The 23,069-nt window shown below is 40.2% G+C and overlaps 1 protein-coding gene and 1 pseudogene across 1 annotated transcript in view; one reads left to right on the top strand and one right to left on the bottom strand.

Annotated features, from left to right (window-relative positions):
* Positions 1-5,671: 5,671 nt before the first annotated feature.
* Smchd1 (structural maintenance of chromosomes flexible hinge domain containing 1) overlaps positions 5,672-23,069 on the bottom strand; it is a 138,105-nt gene continuing 120,707 nt past the window's right edge. Inside the window, exons 46-48 of the mRNA XM_048363666.1 lie at positions 15,807-15,965; positions 15,375-15,489; positions 5,672-6,820 (exon numbers count right to left, since the gene is read on the bottom strand). Of these exons, the coding sequence (XP_048219623.1) occupies positions 6,808-6,820; positions 15,375-15,489; positions 15,807-15,965 (287 nt within the window). The 3' untranslated portion in view covers positions 5,672-6,807. The remainder of the gene's footprint in view (positions 6,821-15,374; positions 15,490-15,806; positions 15,966-23,069) is intronic.
* Positions 21,535-21,939, top strand: LOC125364213 (annotated as a pseudogene).

Genomic DNA, 23,069 nt, shown 5'->3' with positions numbered 1-23,069 from the left:
GTACGTCCCTTAATAATGACCAACTGACCAGATAACCTACTGGGATGAGATATCTTGGGAAAGATCAAGGCCGCGGTCGTTACAGGCCAGGACCTGCCAATCAGCCTTAGTGACTGCCAAAAGGCGCCTCCCACTGAGGCCCCAAAGTTGGAGGCCCCCAATTCTACAGGGCCTCACCCCCAATTCTAAGGGCCACTGTTCCCTCTGTTCCTGCCATTCGATGGCACCCGGGCGCCCCCATTTGGGTGGAACAGTGGCCTATTCCCTCAAACAAATTAGAAAAGTTAAAGGAAATAGTTTCAGAACAACTGTCCCTTGGGCATATTAGACCTTCGCTGAGCCCTTGGAATAGCCCGGTATTTGTTGTACGAAAAGCCTCAGGTAAATGGAGGATGGTACAGGACCTAAGGAAAATCAATGAGCGGATAGTCCCCGCAGGCACCCCCTTAAGAGGGTTGCCATGGATCCCCTCTATTCCTCGGGATCTCAATCTTATTATACTTGACATCAAGGACTGTTTCTTTTCCATTCCCCTCGATCCCCAGGATTGTGAGAAGTTTGCTTTCTCGGTGCCCTCGGTTAACTACCAGGGACCTGATCAGAGATATGAGTGGGTAGTATTACCTCAGGGCATGGTTAATAGTCCTGCCTTCTGCCAACAGTATGTGTCACAAGTTCTCCAACCCCTTCAGAACCAGTCAGATATTGTCCTTTTTATTTACATGGACGACATTATTATTGGATCAGCAGACGCCCATGTGCTAGATTTGGCCTATAGCAAGGCCCAAACACTCCTTCAAAGAGGAGGGCTGCGTATAGCCAGTGACAAGGTTCAGAAAGTATACCCCTTCAAGATCTTGGGGGCAGAGCTTAAACTAGACTCTGTATGCCCACTCAAGCCCCAGTTATCCTTCTAGGCAACTTATACTCTGGTGGAGATGCAAAGACTGTTAGGTGAAATTAATTGGCTAAGATCCTGGCTTCAACTGCCTACAGAGGAGTTACTACCGCTCCATGACTCTTTAAAGGGCAAGGCGCCCACTGAAGTTATTACAATAACTCCATCACTCCAAACAGCCTTCCAGAAAATCCAATTGGCCTTAAATAAGGCACAGCTGGCACGCTACAAGCCTAAGTGCCCACTTTGCCTTTGGATCCTCCCCGGATCCGAACTTTCTTCAGCTGCAATTACGCAATCAGGCGAGCCCCTTCAATGGGTGCACGCATCAGTGGGAGGAGCTCCCAGAGTTTATTCCCAGCTGGACCAGCTAGCTGACTTGGTAATTAAGGGCAGGGACACTTCCCTGAGACATTATGGAAGAGATCCTGAGTGCTAACTATTCCCTACCGGTTGTCAGATTTTGAATGGGTCAGGAGAAATAATTCATGTGTGTCTAGTGCCCTGGAGGGCTTTATGGGTAAGATAGATTGCCACTATGGCACTTCAAGATGGGTGACCTCATTTTCCAGGCTACAATGGACACCCCCTGTGCTTTTCTCTACCAAGCCTCTTGTCAAGGCTGCCAATGTCTTTACAGATGGTGGGCGAGCAGGCTCTGCCGTAGTGGTGCGCTCCGCCTCGCCCCCTGCCGGTGGGAAAGATAACACCCATTACTTTGAAGCCGTCACTGGCTCTGCACAGTTTAAAGAGCTGTACGCAGTCGCCTTGGCACTGACCCATGTTAAACAGCCAATGAATTTGTTCTCTGATAGTCTATATGTGGTTAATTTGCTACCCAACCTGGTATGTTCACATATCAAGTTGGATGGAAACCCAATCACTCCTCTGATGATCCAAGTCAGGTCTCTGTTAAAAGAGCGGAGTGAGCCTATTTTTTTACAGCACCTTCGTGGACACCAAGGACTGCCTGGGGACCTGGCACAAGGTAATCGTACGGCTGACCAGCTGGCCACTAATGGAACCATCATAGCTCTGGCCATTGTACAACCTCAAAACCTCCAAATGGCCAAAGGGCTTCATGAGCGTACTCACTTAAATTGGAGAGGGTTACATCAGAGATTTCCTTCAATTCCTATAAAAGACTTAAAAAAGATTATAAGGACTTGCAAATCATGTATGCCTTTCGTGCAAGTCCCTCCCTTGCAATCTCCGGGGGTGAATCCCAGAGGTTTAAAACCTAACTTAATTTGGCAGACTGATGTGACGCACTACGCTCCCTTTGGAAGGCTAAAATATATATTTATGTCCATTGACACCTACTCTGGTGCGTGTTGGGCCTCCCTGCATACCGGTGAAAGAGCACGGCATGCTGAAAGCCACTTCTTACAATGTTTTGCTATCCTAGGACTGCCTTTACAGGTTAAAACAGATAATGGACCTTGTTTCACCAGTAAGCCTCTACAGGCATTTTTCCAAATGTGGAATATTAAACATACCACTGGAATACCTTATAACCCAAAGGGTCAAGCCATAATTGAGAGGCATAATAAGACCCTGAAGGATCAATTATTAAAACAAAAAGGGGGGGGGAAGCCCCCAGGACCAGCTGAGGACAGCGATGTTTACATTGAATATTTTAAATTTCTCTAAGGACCAACCTCTGTCGGCTTTCCAGAGACACTGGTCAAGCCAAACACCCTACTTAAAAGTGGAGGCCCGGTGGAAGGATTCTCTGACAGGGGCGTGGCGTGGACCCGACCCAATTATCAGTGCAGGAAGGGGATTCGCCTGCGTCTTCCCTACTGGGGAACCGAATCCAATCTGGATACCAGCTAGAGATGTAAAATATTGCCCAACAGAATGACCACCCAAGGGCACCTGCCCTTGAGGGTTGTCTCCCCTTGTTTCCTCTCAGGAAAGCAAAGACCGAGGTGGAATTTTCTAAGGAGAAACGGGAAAGCCTGCCTGCACCAGCGATGGACCTGGACCCAGTGTCGGCCCTGTTTCTTCCCTGGACCCTGCCTGATGCCCTTTGGAGTAACGTTTGCTGTGGCAGCGTGGCCCACAGCCTTGCACAAGGACCAAAGGGAAATTTTGCACGGTTGTCCCTCTCTTTCGCTCCCCCCTTTGCTGCTTATCTCGGGGGTCCCCATTGGAGGGAAATAGGAGCTAAAGGACTTGGACACTTTGTTTTATGATAAATGTTTATAATAAGTAAGGTATTGGCACCTTGCTGTAATGTTTACTATGAAGTGTTTACTAACCTCAGTTGTTAAGTTACCAGCACCCTGGCTGCCACATCACCAGGACCTGAACCTGCCCCTCTACCTCACCATCGGGGGAAGGAAGAGCCACCTGTGCTACCTTGAGCGACACCAGACTGGACCAGAATTCCTGTTTTCCGTGGACTGACCCCGATAAGAGACCCTCCATTGCCTTGTGCCTTGTTGTAATTACTCATGTGTTACAACTGCTCATGTGTTACAGTTGCTCATGTTTGCATTTACCTTATATTACGATTGCTTATGCTCATGTCTGCTTTATGCTCCCATTTACCTTATGTTTACATTGGGTCTCTTGTTGTAATCAATGGGCCAGAGCTGTCTAGGTACCAAGTGGCCTTTGGCCTTTTAGCCATATAAGAACCCCAAGAGGCTCGTCACTCGAACCCCAGGACCCGCTGCTCAGTAAGGACGGCCGGCATCGGAAAAAATTATCAGGCTCTCTTTCGAGTGCCAATCCCACTCTCCCCAAGGCCTCTCATCGGGCCCGCCAGCCCAGCAGGAAGGTCAGCCTGAAGAGCTAGGGCGTTAGCCCAAGACGGGTAAAGACTCCCCTTGGGGGGGGGGGCAACCTAAGACATGGCGCGCTCTCGAGTAGGGCGCCTCCTGCTGTTCGAAAAAAAAAATATAAATATAAAAGAGGCAGATGTTGGGGTCCATCTTTCTCCCCTGGATGGAAGGGGCTTGAGGCACCTCCCCCAGCTGGGGAATGCGGCCCTTCCATCCTCTCTACATTGGAATCCGGAGAAACCGGTTGGGTAAATAGACCCCCGACTTAGCTGGCAGCCAGCCTGGCGCCTACCAGCCCCGCCCTGGTTTGGCGCGCTCAGAGTGACGTAGCCCCTTGGAGGTCAAGTGACCAGCCCCTTGGGACTCAGGTGACAGCCGCTTAGCCTATCGGAATCCTGGCCAACCCCCTTCCTTCGGAATCATCTCCCCTTGACCTTCCCTCAATAAAGTTAGTTCGCTCTCAGAAGCCTACTCCGTGGTCTATGTATGCTAGCTCCCAGGGAAGGATAGCGGCCACATTACCACGTAGGTCGCATGCACGCCAGGCCGGAGTGACCCCTACGTCTCACCCTAACATACCTGCAGGCCGAGGGTTAGGGGAGAGGACGATACGGAGGGTAATAAGAGAGAAAGAAATAAGCATCCGAGCCGGGTCAGAGAAAACAGCCCCAGCAGTTGATGTTATATTTCAAGTCCTAGGTGAATTTCCTTTGGCGTATGCCACGTGGCTAATGTATATGTTTTTGGTACACTGTGTATTGTATATATGTCTACCTGATCTAGGGAAGGGAAAGAAAAACAGGGTGTAAGATATCACAGGAAATGTACACTCTGCCCTATTATGTAACTGTACCCCTTTTGCACAACACCTTGTCAAAAAAATTTAATTAAAAAAAAAAGATCATGAGTTAAAAACCAGCCTTCTGTTCAGTCATGTGTATGAAATCCAAAAATAAAACTAAATTTATACAAGTTTAATTGGTTATTGTACTGTATAGTTTTAGTATTTTGATTGGAACCCTTTAACAACTCTGTAAATTTTAACTCATTTTAGTTGATTTTCAGTACCATTTACATAGGATTGACTTTTATGGATATAGAAGAAATGTGCTGTATTTTGATAAAAATTCACTTGTATGTGTGTTATAATCTCCAAAATAATGACAAACAGCTTCTTTAAAAAACAAACAAACAAACAAAAAAACCCAACCAGCCTGGAAGCTGGGTGTTGGTGGCTCACGCATATAATCCTAGCTACTCAGGGGACTGAGATCTGAGGACTCAGTTCAAAGCCGGCTGGAAGCTGGCTTATCTCCACTCCATCAACAAAAAGCCTGGAAGTAGAGGTATGGCTCAAGTAGTAGAGCACAAGCCTTAAGCAAAAAAACTCGGAAACAACACATTCAGTTTAAACTAGGCTTAAGCTCCGGGACAGGCACCAAAAAACAAAAATGAAACAAAACAATAAATCGCTTGTACTATGTAACCATGTGTCAAGAAACAAAACAATAAAATAGTTAAAACCTTACTTTAGTAATAGATCTTTCCAATTTATGAGAATGAAAATTTAGTTATGGACTTAATGTCAGATATTATTTGAAACAGAAACATATCTGTCAATGCTTTTAAAAGCAGCTTTCCTGTTTATTAGTCTTAATGTCTTTTGATTTGAGATATGACTGCAACAATGAATTATGAAATCAAACTATCTTCATGAATTATTAAGTACACTTTCAAGTCTAGTTTCTACAATCTTTCTTACTGAACATTTTCACACTACCAAATGTTTAAGGTTTCTAACACATCAGTCCTATGAAAGCCCATCTTCCCTGTAGCTAATTCTATTATTGCCATTTTGTTTCCTCAACAACTGAGTTACAAAGGTAAGTTCATATCAGTATAGATTTCACCACGTAACTCTTAGGGAGTTTTAAATTAAAAAGCAACAAAATCAACCAACCAAAAAAAAAGTCAAATATCTGTTCAGTATAGAAACAATCCTATTTATTATTAACCCCACTGCATATCAGAAAGGATTAAAACACACATATATCACATATCTTCTGGGATACAAACTGTACCAAAAGTTTTCCATACAAAATAACTTCACAAACCAACCATCTTGAATTTACACAAAGATATACAGGACTCATGTTAGCTTGAATTAAAACACAATTCAGATGTTTTTTCAACTGTCTAATAAATTCTTATTGCATTAATATGAAATTGTGTTTGCTTTAACCTCTTAAAAATAGTAATAAAAATTATAAAATAATGTAAATGCATAAGAAAGGCTGAGACTATATAATCTAGTATTAATAACAGACAATACTTATAAAATTGTTGCTGTATGTTTTATTTACACACAGGATACACTCTTTATGATCATGTGTCACAAGTTTACTCACCAATTTCATTCCCATGTATCTGTTTTTCGGTAGTGGTGGTGTTTCATTTTTTGGAACAGGGACTCCCTACGTCGGCTAAGTTGTCCTTCCTCAGCCTCCCAATTTCTGGGATTACAGGTATGTGCTACCATTCTTGGGCTTTCCATGTATTACAACATTTGAATTCACGTTTGCTTGTGCTTTTTCTGTTTTGTTTTTTTGTCTTGAATTCTTCATTGAGTTTCCCCATATATTTACAATTAAACATCTAGTCTTTAAAATCTTCCTTACACAAACCAAAACATCTTTGTTAAATAAATTTACACAAAAGTAATTAAAAAAGCTGCTTTCTAGAAATAGCTCTACCATATTCATAATTATACTGAAAAATATATGTACATTTTTCTTCAGGATCAATGAATGTTGTATGTCAGTTTTGTAGTTACTGCCATAAAAGTGTATTTTCTTCTGACACATTTGCAAGATAACAACCAAAGGGTACAGTTACTGAAGTAATTCCAATAAATCCACACAGTCCAATGAAATCCATAAAATGTTCCAGTCTCATTTGGATAGACATGGAAATTCATGCCCAGACCCTTCTGTTGCCTCCAGAAACATTCAGTTGGATAAGTCACCTTTTGGTCTTCTGAGGAAGAGATAGAAAAGCAAGACATTCTCAGTGATGCCAATGGTCCTTGTTCTGTCACCTTTCACATCATCTGTTTTAGTTATTAACCCTGGCCAAAGTGGAAAACAAACATAGTCAGTTTTGTGATGAAAGATTTCCTTTCCTAAATTCCCTTGTCACACATGCATGCTTAATTAAACCATGGACTTTGGCTGTATAAGAATAAACACATCTACTTAAATCTTTGTATAACCATTTCTTTCACACATTTGAAAAAACAATCACAACAAAAGCACTAATCAATGTGTATGTGGGTAAAAATACATAAACAGTATATAGTCATAATGTATGTAGTTTGGATTCTATTTCTTTGGAATTGCATCATTTCAGACACAAATTCTGTAGATTTCCACTTACTTTGCTCCTTTTCTTAAATAAAACTATCATTTTAAAAACTTGGTGGAGCACAATGGAATTTTAGGCTTCTATCAGAAAGAATGACATTGCCCCATTTGTAAGGAAATGGAAGGACTTGGAAAAAATTATACTGAGTGAAGTGAGCCAGACCCAAAGAAACATGGACTCTATGGTTTCCCTCATAGGGAATAACTAGTACAGGTTTTAGGCTAGTCATAGCAGAAGATCATAAGTGCCCAATAGCTATGCCCTTATGAACACATAAGATGGTGCTAAGTGAAATGAACTCCATGTTATGGAAACGATTGTTATATCACTGTTGTAACTACTTTCAATGTGCCATGTGTAACTGTAGCTTCTATTATTGATGATCTTCTGTATCACCCTCCTGTGGTTGTACCTACACTATCTCTGTATCTTATCTGAGGATATTGGAAACCATGTATACTGGTATTAGAACTAGGGAAGGGAAAAGGAGTATCAAAATCGAGAGACACAGGATAAAAAGACAAAACGACTCCAAAAGCAGTACTTACAAAACCATTTGGTGTAAATCAACTGAACAACTCATGGGAGGAGATGGGGAAGAACTAAGGAAGGAGGTAACAAGTTATACAAGAAATGTACCACTGCCTTACATATGAAACTGTAACATCTCTGTACATGACTTTGACAATAAATAAATAATTAAAAAAAAATCTTGGCGGAGGGTGTAGACCAGTGATAGAATGCTTGCTTAGCATGTGTGAAGCCCTAGAGTTCACTGCTTAAAACACAAATACATACACACTCTCTCTCTGAACAATTATGACTATAGAAGTCACAAAATAAAAATCAAAATGAATATATTAACGAATATCCATAATCTCATTAATGTGGTGATAATATGGTGAATGCTTTGAATATCTATACAGATGTTTGCTTACTGAGCAACATCTACAAACTCTAGGTAGTCTGCTAACTGCTAAGCATAGAAACTTAAAATACACATTTCTCACAATTTAAAATCCCTGAAGTCCAGATCATTTAAGAATGTCATATGTAAATTTTGTTTTTCTTTGTTTTGTAAAATAATAACATTTAACTAACAATATCATGTAGTTGACAAAACATGGTATGCAATTCCTATTAAAAAGTAAAAAGTAGGTATTTAATACATATAAACACATGGGGGGGAAGGGAAAGAGGGAGGGGGTGGGGGGAATGAGGGAGGTAACAGTACAAGATATGTATCCAATGCCTAATGTATGAAACTGTAACCTCTCTCTACATCAGTTTGACAATAAAAATTTACAAAAAAAATACATATAAACATATATATATATAGATACATTATTTCCTATTTCCCTTCCTACTATTTTCTGATTTTATGGATGAAATATATGAACATTCTATTATGGTTATCTACTTTCATTTCATATTACAAGACACTGAGTTGTCAGTTCAATACAAATGGAAAATAAGCTGAAATTGGGGATGTGTTACTTATTTGTCAAATTATCTTTTGTAAAACAAAGACAAGTAGGATGTGATGCAAAAAGAAGAAGTCATAGACTAAAATACACATTTATAACCTAAATCTTTAACACTGCTATCACAAAGTTAAACATTTAGACCCTTCCTTGTTTTTCTATATTTACCAATTTCACCAGGAAGTACCCTTTGTGCATTTTTCTATAGTTACCAATTTCACCAGGAAGTATCTTGGTGCATTGTTTGACAGTCACTGTACTGGGCTGGGGGTTCAACAGATCTGTTCTCATTATCCCTGGAAAATTCTTTTATATGTGATCATTTCTCTATTTTCCTTTCAGGGCCTCTTAGTAGTACGAATTATTTCAGTTTCCTAACTTCTTTTCTACTTGGGAAGTTTCTGTGACTGTAGTCATATTTTAGCAACAATACTTACTTACTCTTTATCCAGACTCTTCCCTTCTTCTAATTAATAATGGTGGTCTTTCTATGGCCTGGTGTAGCTAGGCTGGCAGGTGTACCCAGCTTTTTGTTGAGACGGTGGTCTCATGAACTTTATGTCCTGGCTAGACGGGTATCATAATCCAGTACTGGGATCCTCAACCTCCTCAGTAGGATTACAAGCATGAGCTACTGGCACTTTGTCAAGTCATCTCCTGGGTGTTTTGGTTTGTTTTTTTTGCTATTTCTTTCTATCTCGTTGACTCCTCTTAAATGTGTGATGACTTTTGATAGTACAATTATGTTCAAAAAAGGCTTTTTCTGCTGGCTTAGATGACTTCTAATGGTATTAAAACAGAACTGTTTTCCCCATTGAGTCTGAGAATTATACTGGGACAGAACAGAGCAGGTTAAGGAGGGCTACAGACTTTGCTTGGTATTGTGCTAGTCCAGGCTTGAACTCAAGGACTGGGTGCTGTCTCTTAAGATAATTTTTTCTCAAGGCTAACACCCTACCACTTGAACCACAGGACCACTTCTGGCTTCTTCTGAATAGTTTATTGGAGATAAGAGTTTCATGGACTTTGCTGCCCAGACTGGCTTCAAACTGCCAGATCAAACCTCAGATCTTAGCCTCCAGATTAGCTAGCCAGATGTGAGCCACCAGCACCCAGCCAGGCCATATGCAGACTAGAAAATGGCACCAGATAGGGCTCTAAAGTGCCAGAAGGCCAATATACCAACATTTCTGTAATGTAATTACTGTTACTTAACTGTAGCAATAGCTTTTTATGCCTTTCCCTGCTTCCGCAGGGGAAAATGATGGAAGTCAGGCATATTCTTTTTTTTTTTGCCAGTCCTGGGGCTTGAACTCAAGGTCTAGGCACTGTCCCTGAGCTTCTTTTGCTTAAGGCTAGCACTCTACCACTTGAGCCACAGTGCCACTTCTGGCTTTTCTGTGTATGTGGTGCTGAGGAATCGAACCCAGGGCTTCATGCATGCCAGGCAAGTGCTCTACCAGTAAGCCACACTCCCAGCCCAAGTCTGGCATATTCTTACTGTGGCTTCCTCTCCATTTCCACGTCATTACCATTTCCAGGGCCAGGGCTGGGCTTCTCAAGATTTTGTTGCACTTTTTGACTCTGTGTCCCAAGTCTCCATTGGGTTCCATTAGGAAGGTGAGTTTCCCATTATTTTTATTTAGAGTATTTCCCACCTGTGTGTGTAGTATTTTCTAAGCCTCATTTCTATCTCTTTATCTCAAGAGAAATGAATGCCAGGCAGAATAAAGGTATTTTCAGACATGCAAAAGGCTCCAGTTTCTCTTGGTATTTTTTTAAAGTTACTAGAGCACTTTACCTCTAAGCCATATTCTCAACCCAAAAGGGCACATTTTCTCTCTCTCTGCCTCTGGCTGTCACATCTGTCTTTTTCTCTCCGCCAGTCCTGGGGCTTGAACTCAGGGCCTGGGCACTGACTCTGAGCTTCTTTTGTTAGAAGCTAGCACTCTACCACTTGAGCCACAGTGCCACTTACGGCTTTTTCTGTCTATGTGGTATTGAGGAATCAAACCCAAGGCTTCATGCATGCTAGACAAGCACTCTACCACTAAGCCACATTTCCAGCCCTTCTTTATTTTTCGTTTGAAAAGAAAACTAGAGGCAACACAGACTATCTCTAACTTATCTCTGGGATATGATAGGGGTTAGGTACAGATAAGCCACTAGATTCGTGTGGCTTCAGAGTACCTGTAATGTAACTAGTCCCAGTTGAGATTTATTGTCTTATGAAGTTGGAAGACTTTGTATGAAAAAAGGGATATAAAAAAGCTCATGAATAGGGGCTGGGGATATAGCCTGGTGGCAAGAGTGCCTGCCTCGGATACACGAGGCCCTAGGTTCGATTCCCCAGCACCACATATACAGAAAACGGCCAGAAGCGGCACTGTGGCTCAAGTGGCAGAGTGCTAGCCTTGAGTGGGAAGAAGCCAGGGACAGTGCTCAGGCCCTGAGTCCAAGGCCCAGGACTGGCCAAAAAAAAGCTCATGAATGTTATTTGCACATTAAATAATAACATTTCTGCAGTTGATTTAAGCAAAGTATTATTAAATTAACATGTTTCTTCTTACTTTTCAATCTAGCTTCAATATTCAATATAGAATTAAGGTTACATGTGGTTCATATTACACAATAAGACACTATAAATTTAAACCTCTGATTTCTATGTGTGACTTTGATAAAGTCCTGCTAGTAAAAATAAACTAAAAAAAATAAATAATATCTACCACTTCCAAATTGCTACAGAATCTTAATAAATAAGATCTAAATCAATGACTAGGGGCTGGAGCTCAATGGTATAGTGCTTACCACGGATAGACACCCCTATTACCTACCTACTGGAAATCATTGCCTATGGGGCAATGTCTAGGCAAAATTCAGTGCAGAGACTAAATGAATATAGTCTTAGAAGTACACATTTTACACATCCTAACCTGCAACTACTACTGAGCAATTCTTTACTAGGAAGAATTTTACCTTAAAAAACTGGGGAAATGGGGCTGGGAATATGGCCTAGTGGTAGAGTCCTTGCTTCATATACTTTCATGAAAGCCCTGGGTTTGATTCCTCGGCACCACATACAGGGAAAAAGCCAAAAGTGGCGATGTGGCTCAAGTGGTAGAGTGTTAGCCTCGAGCAAAAAGAAGCCAGTGACAGAGCTCAGGCCCTGAGTTCAAGCCCCAGGACTGGGGAAAAAAAACAACAAAACAAACAAAACAAAAAACAACAAAAACTGGGAAAAATGTCTACTGTACATGAAATGCATGAAATGCTTCCTTAAAATGCTATAGCAACTAGGGAACTGAGTTTGGTAAACAGCATTGGCAAGAAAAAAATGTAAGATAAAAATACAAACTCACACTAGGATTACATGCAGATGAAATACTGCATTTAATACTATAGGGGATTTCTATGGTGAACTTTGGTAATTATGTTTTTCCAAATCTTGTTTGACTGTCTTGTACATATTCTTCCTTGAATATTTTAGAATATATCCTAAGCACCATATATCATTGATTAGCAAAGGAGAACTAACTAGTCATTTGTCCTAACAAATGCTTTATTTGGGACTTTATTATTTACTAGTGAAATTATTTAATTCACTCTAAAATTCCCCATACTTCCTATAAAATGGAAAACAAATTTAGATTTGTGAAATAATTAAGTTCAAATCTGGGCATCCTATGTGTACAATAAATAAATTAACCTACTTGGTGTGCTTCCAGAATGGTATGATCCTAGGGGAAATTGAGAAAGTAGTTGCTCAGTTTTTTGCAGTGTTTAATTCCTTCACAGAAACCAAGTTGAGAAAGGCTGCCAGGATGTGTCATTATCTAATGACAAGTTACTTTTTCTGACATAGCATACTTTCTGTCACAAGTATACAGTTATAACTTCTGACATACAGTATAGCAAATACCTTACTATTTATAGAGTTGATAAGACTCGTCAAAGAATTCAGGTATACCAATATAACCTTTTCCAATTTAGTTTCCCCACCAACTTTTTACCTATTCTTTGAGTCGCAACTGCTCATTATTGCAGTTAGGCTATTAGGAGTGGAAAGTTGTGTTGATAATTTAGCATTCTCTTATATGAGAACTACAAAGAACACTTTCTCCAACTATTTGGTTCCTTGGCAGTTCATTAAAAAAAACTTATTTTTTCTATGTGAACATATCCATTTTTGCAAAAATGACCTGATAGCGTAATGACCGCTAATAAGGAACAAAGAGGTACAACTACACATTGGCTCTCTATTTCTCTGACCTAGCAGCATCTTTTCAGTTCTTCAAACACTTCATGCCCATCAGTTCCAAGCTACTTTCTAACTGGCAGCAGTACCCATATGACTGGCTCCTTTTATTCCTTTAGTTCTTTCTCTGCTTCAGTGCATTTTCCTTGACAACGGATAAATGTGTCACTACTATTGTCTATCACTTTATCCTTTTATCTTTCTTTATATATAGAAAAAAGTTTTGTTCATTTACACCAAACAGTTTCTCAAGTATTGCTTTTGTAGTTGTTTGTCTTTTTTACCCTGTGTCTCTCAATTTTGGTATTCCCTTTCACTTTCCTAGTTCTAATACCAGTATACACAGTTTCCAATATACTCAGATAAGATACAGAGATAGTGCAGGTACACCACAAAAGGGGCTACAAGAAGATCATCAATAATAGAAGCTACAGTTACACACAGCATGTTGAAAGTAGTTACAACAGTGATATAACAATCGTTTCCATAACATGGAGTTCATTTCACTTAGCATCATCTTATGTGTTCATAAGGGTATAGCTATTGGGCTCTTGTGATCCTCTGCTGGGACTTGCCTAAACCTGTGCTAATTATTCCCTATGAGGGAAACCATAGAGTCCATGTTTCTTTGGGTCTGGCTCACTTCAATTAGTATAATTTTTTCCAAGTCCTTCCATTTCCTTATGAATGGGGCAATGTCATTCTTTCTGATAGAGGCATAAAATTCCATTGTGTATACGTACCACATTTTCCTGATCCATTCATCTACTGAGGGGCATCTGGGTTGGTTCCATATTTTAGCTATGACAAACTGTGCTGTGATGAACATCGTTGTGCTGGTGGTTGGTGTAAATGAACTGACCAACTCATGGGGGGGGGGAAGGGGAAGGGGGAGGGGGGAATGAGGGAGGAGGTAACAAACAGTACAAGAAATGTATCCAATGCCTAACGTATGAAACTGTAACCTCTCTGTACATCAGTTTGACAATAAAGAAAAAAGAGCTCAAACAAAAAAAGTTTTAAGTTATTCCTCTACTACACTGATCATTTCCCATCATCAGATAGATGGCAACTAACCATGTTACTTTTATTTATTCATCCAGCAACATAGAGCATAAAAGTATGTATTGAAGTCAATGCAGAATATGCAGGATAAGATGTAAGACCTCAATTTCAAACACTACATGTATTAATAATATGAGAATGTTATTTAGAGAGTAGACTTAAACCTTTTAAAATAATAGCAAATGTATGCTGGTGGTTCATGCCTATAATCCTAACTACTTAGGAGGTTGAGATCTGAGGATTGCAGTTTGAAGCCAGTCTGGGTAGGAAAGTCCATAATAAGACTGACCTCCAATTAATCACAGAAAGTCAGAAGTGGAGCTGTGGCTCAAGTGGTAGAGCACTAACTAGCCTTGAGCAAAAGGAGCTCAGGGACAGCGTCCAGCCCAGAGTTCAAGCCCCAAATCTGGCAAATAACAGCACCCCCCCCCCCCAAACTCACAACCATGATATACTTTGGGAATCGCTTTACTGATATATATCTAAAACTAATACTTCAGTTAGGTTGTGAATGGCTACTCATTTTTTTTTTTTGTGAATTAGCTAAAGGGTTTCTAACTCTGCTAATCAAATATTGTAAACTGTTTAAAAAAAAGAGTAATATACAAGTGATTTTATATAGTTGCTGATCCTAAGAAGCAAAATACCTGAAACGTAGGCCACATAACACAAAAACAATTTCACTCTTATTATGAGTTATATTTTTCTTCTTTTTTTTTGGTGGTACTTTTGAACTCAGAGCCTTCTATCACTTGAGCTGTGCCTTCAAACCCAATAGTAACTTTTAAAATAAAAATAAGTAACATTTCAAAAAATAAAAAAATCACTCAGAAAACTATCCAAATACATAACTATGATTATGCACCTTCCAAATACGTAATTACTACTAATCATGCCCTAAGTGGTACTAGAGATCAAACCCAGGGCTTCACTCATAGTAGACAAACATTCTACTACTATTAAGCTACATCCCCAGTCTGTTCACACCAGAGGTGTGTGTGTGTGTGTGTGTGTGTGTGTGTGTGTGTGTACGTGCGTGTGTGTGTGTGTTTTAAATTCTAATGGCCGAATGGAGAAATTAATTATAAATCCATACTGTGTGTGTGCTTTTTAAATACTAATGGCTGAATGGAGAAATTAACAATAAATCCATGCTGTTTTTAAAGTATGGTGACCCAGAAGCTTTAAAAACCAACAATAGGGCTGGGAATATGGCCTAGTGGCAAGAGAGTTCGCCTCGTATACATGAAGCCCTGGGTTCGATTCTCCAGCACCACATATCTAGAAAACGGCCAGAAGTGGCGCTGTGGCTCAAGTGGCAGAGTGCTAGCCTTGAGCAAAAAGGAAGCCAGGGACAGTGCTCAGGCCCTGAGTCCAAGCCCCAGGACTGGCCAAAAAACAAAACAAAACAAAACAAAAAACCAACAATAACTTTCAGGTCATAATGTGCTCACCTATTCTGTCTTGTAGTTTCTCTTCTCATTCTTTTAGGAGGAATTGGGCATTCAGTCATCTCAACTTTTGGTGAATGATGCAAAGAATCATTACACTTACGTGTAGGAGTCATACCTATAAAAATAGAAAATACAAAAAAAACTATAAATAGACAATATTATATGAAAAAAAAGCAAACATAGATATCTTAATTTATTTTTTAAAAAAGCAGTTACAAAGTAATACTCAGAATCCTATTTACTATTCCTGGTAATAGTATAGCTTAAAACCAGTTACCAAGTGATGTAGATGTTAAAGAATGTTTAAGAATGTTTTTAGATATTAAGAATTTCTTGTCAAGTTTAGATCATCTATTTGTTTTTTGTAGTCAGACTCTCTCATCATAAACGTTTATCTCTATGTAGGAAAGTTAACGGAACATAAAAATATACCAAGTTTTTGCTCTATGAGTTTCAAACTTTTTTCTTGTTCATCAAGTTCTTGCTTTTTCTTCTTCATATCAGGAGTGTGAAGGTACTCTAACTGACCATTGAGGTCCTCATTCACACTACCCAGCTTGCACACGGCTGAGCGATATTGCTGAAGAAGATCTGAAAAGAAATCACACATTTGAATAATTATTACTATTACATCAAATCTGTGTTTTACTAAAGAATGATCAACATCAGTAGCGTTTTATGGTAATACATGGGAATGACTTTTTTTTTTTTTTTTTTTTTTTTTTTGGCCAGTCCTGGGCCTTGGACTCAGGGCCTGAGCACTGTTCCTGGCTTCCTTTTTGCTCAAGGCTAGCACTCTGCCACTTGAGCCACAGCGCCACTTCTGGCCGTTTTCTGTATATGTGGTGCTGGGGAATCAAACCCAGGGCCTCATGTATACGAGGCAGGCACTCTTGCCACTAGGCCATATCCCCAGCCCGGGAATGACTTTTAAAACCATAAAAAAACTTAATGTAAGCAAGTTAAGTACAAAAACTACAAAAATCTACTAAATTTACTTCTGATGGCTTGTCTTTATTTTCATATCAAGCAAGAGTGTTCAGTCAAAATCCTTCCCCTTCCTTGTGCTTCTGGGGATTGAACCCAGCTACTTGCACATGCTTGGCAAATACTCTATCAGTGAATTGTATCTCCACACCTATGAAGTTTCCACATCAAAGTGGTCAATCGATGTGTCTCTCAGTGCTATCCTGAATAATACCAAGTAGTCCCTGGAATTCTATACAAGGAAAAAGATCTGAAAGGGAGAATTAACAGAAAGGGCATTAAATACAGTGGGGGTTTTGCTACTTAAATTACTATTACCTAAATGAACGCTGATGAGTAATAGGAGAGATTTTTGACAATCTTTAGCTTTCAAACACGTAAATTTATTTTGTCTGAAATGTACTACATGGTTTGGTAAACATTAAATATTAAATAGACTCTAGTATTAGTAAACTACAGACCAAAAGTGGTTTGAATAGTTCTGGTTAAATTTGATTGTATAAAAACTTTCACAGTATCTTGACTATTATAACTCTTAACCCCTAAAGTGTTTATCTAGCTCTTCAAAACTCTAAATGTTGTCCAGAGCTTACGGTGAATGTTTGTAATCTCAGCACTGAGTAGGTTGATGTACAAGGATCATGAGTTCAAAACCAGTCTGAGCAATGTAGCAAAATCCTTTCTGAATGGACAAAGAAAAACTTAAAATACCAAACTCTAAATGCAACACAAAAATGATCAACATTCACAGAAATAGAAAAACCGCCTAAGATTTAGCAAATATGCAATAGTTTATATATAAAACTGTAGAAATTACATGTTAACAATGTACATCAAATATAATGATACTCTGTATGAGAAAAGAACTGTATTTTAAAAAGGAAATTATCCACAATTCTACATAGAATACATGTGAAAAACACATACATATGTAGCTAGGTATATTAGTGAATATAGGTTGAATAACATGAACTATTTGGGACCAAAAATGTTTCAGATTTTGGAACTTTTCAGATTTGGCAATAGTGTACTGATTTTACAGGTTCATTGTCCCTAATCCTAATCTTTGGATTAGGGAAACTCATGTGGATTAGGAACAATGTACATGTGTAGGTGGGGTCAATATACTCAAATACAAAATCTACATGGGGAAGTGAGTGGTGATAGTATCCTTATGTTTTTTATAACTTATTACAAATTCTAAGAAAAAGGACAAATTTTTCTGTTTTAAAAGTACTTGTCACTTTCTGTACTGATAGTAACTTTACATTTAAAGCCCTAGGCGAACTTTCTTGGGCGTGGTCACGTGGCTACTGTATATGTTCCTGATACATTGTATATTGTATATATGTCTACCTGACCTAGAGAAGAGATAGAAAAACAGGACGTAAGATATCACAAGAAATGTACACACTGCCCTACTATGTAACTGTACCCTTTTTGCACAACACCTTGTCAAAAAATTTGTGTTCAATTAATAAACAAATAAATTAAAAAATAAAAAAAATAAAAGAAAGAAAGAAAATTTTTATGGTTTTAAAAGTAGTTCTCAGGCATTACTATAAAATAGTACCAATGTTGCAATCACAAGGTGAAGCAGATGGCCCAAGTGGCACACTGGCTATTCTAGCAGCAAGACAACTCTACATCTCCTGCAAATCTAAAACAGTGCTGGGATTTGGAGAAAAAACAATTGCTCCAGTGTGAAACACTAGCCTTGGTGAAGCAAAATTTTACTTCCACTTATCATGAATATATCAAATGATTATATAATTGATCAATGAATGAAATCACAAATAAACACCTAGATGAATTTCAAGAAAATTAAAAGAGTTGAATAAAATAAGAATACAATACAGGACATTAAAAGAGTAAATTTGGTAAAGACACTGAAATTCTTTTTCATTTTTGTCATTCATAGGGCTTGAAGTTCACTCAGGGCCTGGGTGCTATTCCTGAGTTCTTGCACTAAAGTCTAGTGCTCTACCATTCTGAGCCACAGCTCTACTTCTGGTTTTCTAGTGGCTAATTGGAGGTAAGAGTCACTACTGCTTATACAACATAGAAATATTGGGTGACCTTAGTACCCTACTCTCACCAGCAGAGAGGTCATCCAGATTAAACAAGATCAACAAGGAATTGTGTAGATCCTGTGAATCAAATGGATTTAACAGATATTTACAAAATATTCCACTCAGCAGCCACAAAATACAAGCTCACAAGATATTCTCCAAAACAAATTGTATCTTAAGACATAAAGCAAGTCTTAACAAATAAAACTGAAATAATTTCCTTTATCAGATCACAATGGAATGAAACTAGAAACTGGTAACAAGAGGAAATACATAAAACACATTGAGACTGGACAATTCATCTTTTACATGATCACTGAAGAAGTAAGAATGGAAATACAAAATTTTTTGAACCAAACAAAAATGAAAGCACAACTTACTAGAACTTTTGGGACACATGAAAGGCAGGTCTACGAGAGATATATTAACAGCTGTGAGTACATTCATTAAAAATTCAGAGAAACTAAGATAATTACCCTAATACACCTGAAAGAATAAGCTCTGAAAAATAAGGACGACTCAAACCACAAAATAGCACATAGAAAGAATAAAGATCAGGTAACTATTAAAAGGCTCAAATTAGTAAAATCAGAAAGGAGCATCACAATGAATGCAAATGAAATTCAAAGGATCGTTGAGTATACTTGAGACATGTAACAACAGTGAACATGGATGGATGTGTAAATGACTTATAATGCTCTGGGTTAGATGCCCAAGAGTGGTATGGCTGGATCATAGGGTAATTCTTTTTTTACTTTTAATTTTATTGTAAAGGTGATGTACAGAGGGTTACAGTTATGTGAGTAAGGTAATGACTATGTTTAGTTTGTTGTTGTTGTTTTGCCAGTCCTGGGCCTTGGACTCAGGGCCTGAGCACTGTCTTCTTTTGCTCAAGGCTAGCACTCTGCCACTCGAGCCACAGCGCCACTTCTGACCCTTTTCATTATATGTGGTGCTGGGGAATTGAACCCAGGGCTTCATGTATACGAGGCAAGCACTCTTACCACTAGGCCATATTCCCAGCTCCCTATGTTTAGTTTTTTGAGGAATCCCCAAACCGCCTTCCAGACTGGTTCCACTAGTTTACATTACCACCAATAATGTAATAGGTTTCATTTTCTCCCACATTCTCACCAGCATTTGGTATTTATTCAAATGCTGGAATCTGATCAATCTTACTGGGGTAAAATGGAATCCCAATGTTGCTTTTCCTTCATGCCCAGGAATGTTGAGCATTTCCTCATGTGTAACATAACGTTTCTGACTAGGACTCAGAAAAGCAAAACTGGACAAATGGGGTTTTAACACATGTAAAACCTTCTGAACCACAATGGAAATAACTATCAGAAGGAAGAGACAGCCAACAGAATGGAAGATTGATGAACAAATAAATTGACCAAGTAGTTTTCAAAAAAAGAGGTACCAACTGCCAATGTACACATATCCAATATCTGTAGCCAAAAAGGAAATGTACATCTAAATTACACTGATTTCTATCTTGCCCTAGTTTTAATGGAAACAATGAAGAAAACAAAGAAGCTCGGCACAAAAGGGCTCGTGACTATAATCTCAGCTGCTTGGGAAACAAACTGGGAGACCCATTCTAGCCTAGCAAAAAGTGAGAACCTCATCTCAGCGGCTGAATGTGGTGATATGTGCCTCTGGTCTCAACTAATTGGGAAGCTATAGTGAGATGCATTGTGTTCTGAGTCTGGACAAAAACAGGATATGCTATCTAAAAAATAACATTAAGAAAAAAAAAAAGCTGGCCAGGCACTGGTGGCTCATGCCTATAATCCTAGGTACTCAGGAGGCTGAGATCTGAGGATCACAGTTCAAAGCCAGCCTGGGCAGGAAAGTCCGTGAAACTCTTACCTCCAGCTAAGTACCAGAATGTTGGGGACAGCTGTGCCTTTAAGAGGGCACAGCTGGCTTTAGCCCATCCCCTCTCCTTCCGCCTTTAACAGGAAGAGAAGCGCCCGCCCCTGGGGGCGAGCACGCATCTAGAGGAAGTCCCCTGACATCACTTGAGGGACAGCCCTTGTGGCCAACCAGTGGCCCCTCTCCTGTGCCCGCCTTTGGGGGTATATCTGTTGGCTCCTCATTTGAATAAATGAGACCGCCCCACAGGCTTTCTCTGGGACTCCTGGCTGGCGGGCATGGGGTCTCGCAACCACACGCAAACTGAGGCTACCTTGGGTCCCTGCTTCTGCGACTAATCCCTACTGGCCAGGGGGACATGAGAGAGTGAGAAAGGATCCCACATGGAAGAGGCAGACAAGCCCAGGACTCCCTCCCACGTAGATGGGCGGGGGGGGGGGGGGGGGGGGGGGAGTAGAGCTAAGCCCGGCACCAGAAAACCAAAAGTGGCACTGTGGCTCAAGTGGTAGAGCACAGGAAAAGCACCCAGACGCAGAGTTCAAGCGCCACACTGATGGGAATTTAAAAAAAAAAAAAAAAGCTTGAACTATTGGCTTACACCTGTAATTATAGCTGCTTAGGAGGCTAAGATTGGGGGGACTGTAGCTTGAGGCCAGCCTGCACATACATGTGAGACCTCTTTCTAATCTATATTTGGGCACATCATGTTAGCTATGTGGGAAGCTAAATGAGGAAAATCTCCATTCTGCGCTCGCCTGAGTAGAAAGAAGTCTATGGAATATGAGACTACCTTAACAGAAGAAGTGGGATGTGGTGGTGTACACTGTCTTCTCAGCTACAGTGGGAAGTAAAAGATGATCACAGTCTAGTGTGTACCTGACCAGAAAATGAGACCCTATCTCAAAAACATCCGTGTTTAAGAAAAAAAAGGGGGGGGGTGAGCACATACATATCTAGTAAATATGCAGCCCTGAGTACAAACCCCAGTATGGGGGCGGGGGAGGGGTGGAGAAAGAAGTCTAATGTGGCAAAAAGCTGAGATACAGCTCAAGTGGCAGCCCTCATAGGCAAACAAAAAACCCAAACCCCAAACCAACAAACGCTAGCAAGGATTCAGGGGAAAAACCCTTATACGTTGTGGGTGGGAATGTAAATTATCCAGCCAATATGGAAGTCAGTAGGCTCCTTAAAAAACTGAAAACAAGGTGGGGTCCACCTCCATGGTGGAGGTGCAGCAGCTCTGGGTGCAGGAGGCAGTGGACTCCATGGTGAAGAGTGTGGAGAGAGAGAACATCTGGAAGATGCAGGGCCTCATGTTCGAGTGCAGCTGTGAAGATAGCCAGGCGTCCATGCAACAGGTGTACCAGTGCATCGAGCACTGCCATGCACCTCTGGCTCAAGCACAGGCCTTGGTGACCAGTGAACTGGAAAAGTTCCAGGACCGCCTGGCCTGATGCACCATGCATTGTAATGACAAAGCCAAAGATTCAGTAGATGCAGGGAATAAGGAGCTTCAAGTAAAACGGCAGCTGGACAGTTGTGTGACCAAGTGTGTGGATGACCACATGCACCTCATCCCAAATATGACCAAGAAGATGGAGTCTCTCTCATCCATTGGAAAATAAAAGACTTTGCTAGTGACCATGGGGCTCAGGCAGGAATCAATTTAATAAGAAATGGGAATTTTAGTCTCTTAAGCAAAGTTTATAAGTGAAGAAACTAAGGATGGCAACAAGTTTAAGGCATATTTCACTTGCCTCTGGACATGATTCTTTTACGTTTTAATTAAAGAAAATGAAATGGAAAACACTGGTGCTAAATTTGGGTTACAATAGCATGGGAGAGTGTTCTAGAGCCTAAATTTCATGTGGCAAGTGCTTTTCATGGCAGTAAAGATCTCCGATGTACCAAGCCAGAGATCCTCCAACTACCATATTCTTACTACACAGGCTGCAACAGGTTGGCACACTCTTTTTTTTTTTTTTTTGCCAGTCCTGGGCCTTGGACTCAGGGCCTGAGCACTGTCCCTGGCTTCTTCCCGCTCAAGGCTAGCACTCCGCCACTTGAGCCACAGCGCCGCTTCTGGCCGTTTTCTGTATATGTGGTGCTGGGGAATCGAACCTAGGGCCTCGTGTATCCGAGGCAGGCACTCTTGCCACTAGGCTATATCCCCAGCCCTGGCACACTCTTGTAACCCACCTCTAATCTGGTGAAGTTTGAGGTGTGTCTATTGCCAATTCCTGTTTACTATAAGTGTCATGACAGAAATTTCTAGGAGTTATAAAGCAAATTCTGGTAGATCACCAATATAGAAGGGGAAGAAAATGCTTCTGGATCTTTAGTTTTGCTTGGTTTTGCCTAAGTTAGACTTAGGATATGGACGTGTCACACTTGAGGTTGGAAAGCACAGAGCTTCCTCCACTAGCTCATAAGCCCTGAGCCTTTTTGTAGCAGAATGATAGGATGGTCTTGGCAGTGATACTTCCCATTGCAGGGAAAAGGGATGCATAAATACAGTATTCAGTAATAAACACTAAAATAGGAACCATTGTCTAGTTAAGAGAACTGTAAAATACTGGAAACCAAAATCCTTGGATTTTGTAGAAGAGAATGGAATAAAAGCCTAAACCCAGCATTATTTACCTAGCCCCTGAGTTACAGATCCTAATTAAGTTCATCCCCTGGGCACAGGAAGGTAAAAAATTAAGCAACTTCAGTTGAGAAGAGCTGTAACTCCCTTAGAGCAAAGAACATA

This window comes from Perognathus longimembris, chromosome 15, assembly GCF_023159225.1.
Source record: "Perognathus longimembris pacificus isolate PPM17 chromosome 15, ASM2315922v1, whole genome shotgun sequence".
Lineage (NCBI taxonomy): Eukaryota > Metazoa > Chordata > Mammalia > Rodentia > Heteromyidae > Perognathus > Perognathus longimembris.
The sequence above is the reverse complement of the archived record's forward strand: the minus strand, read 5'-3'. Positions and strand labels throughout refer to the sequence as shown.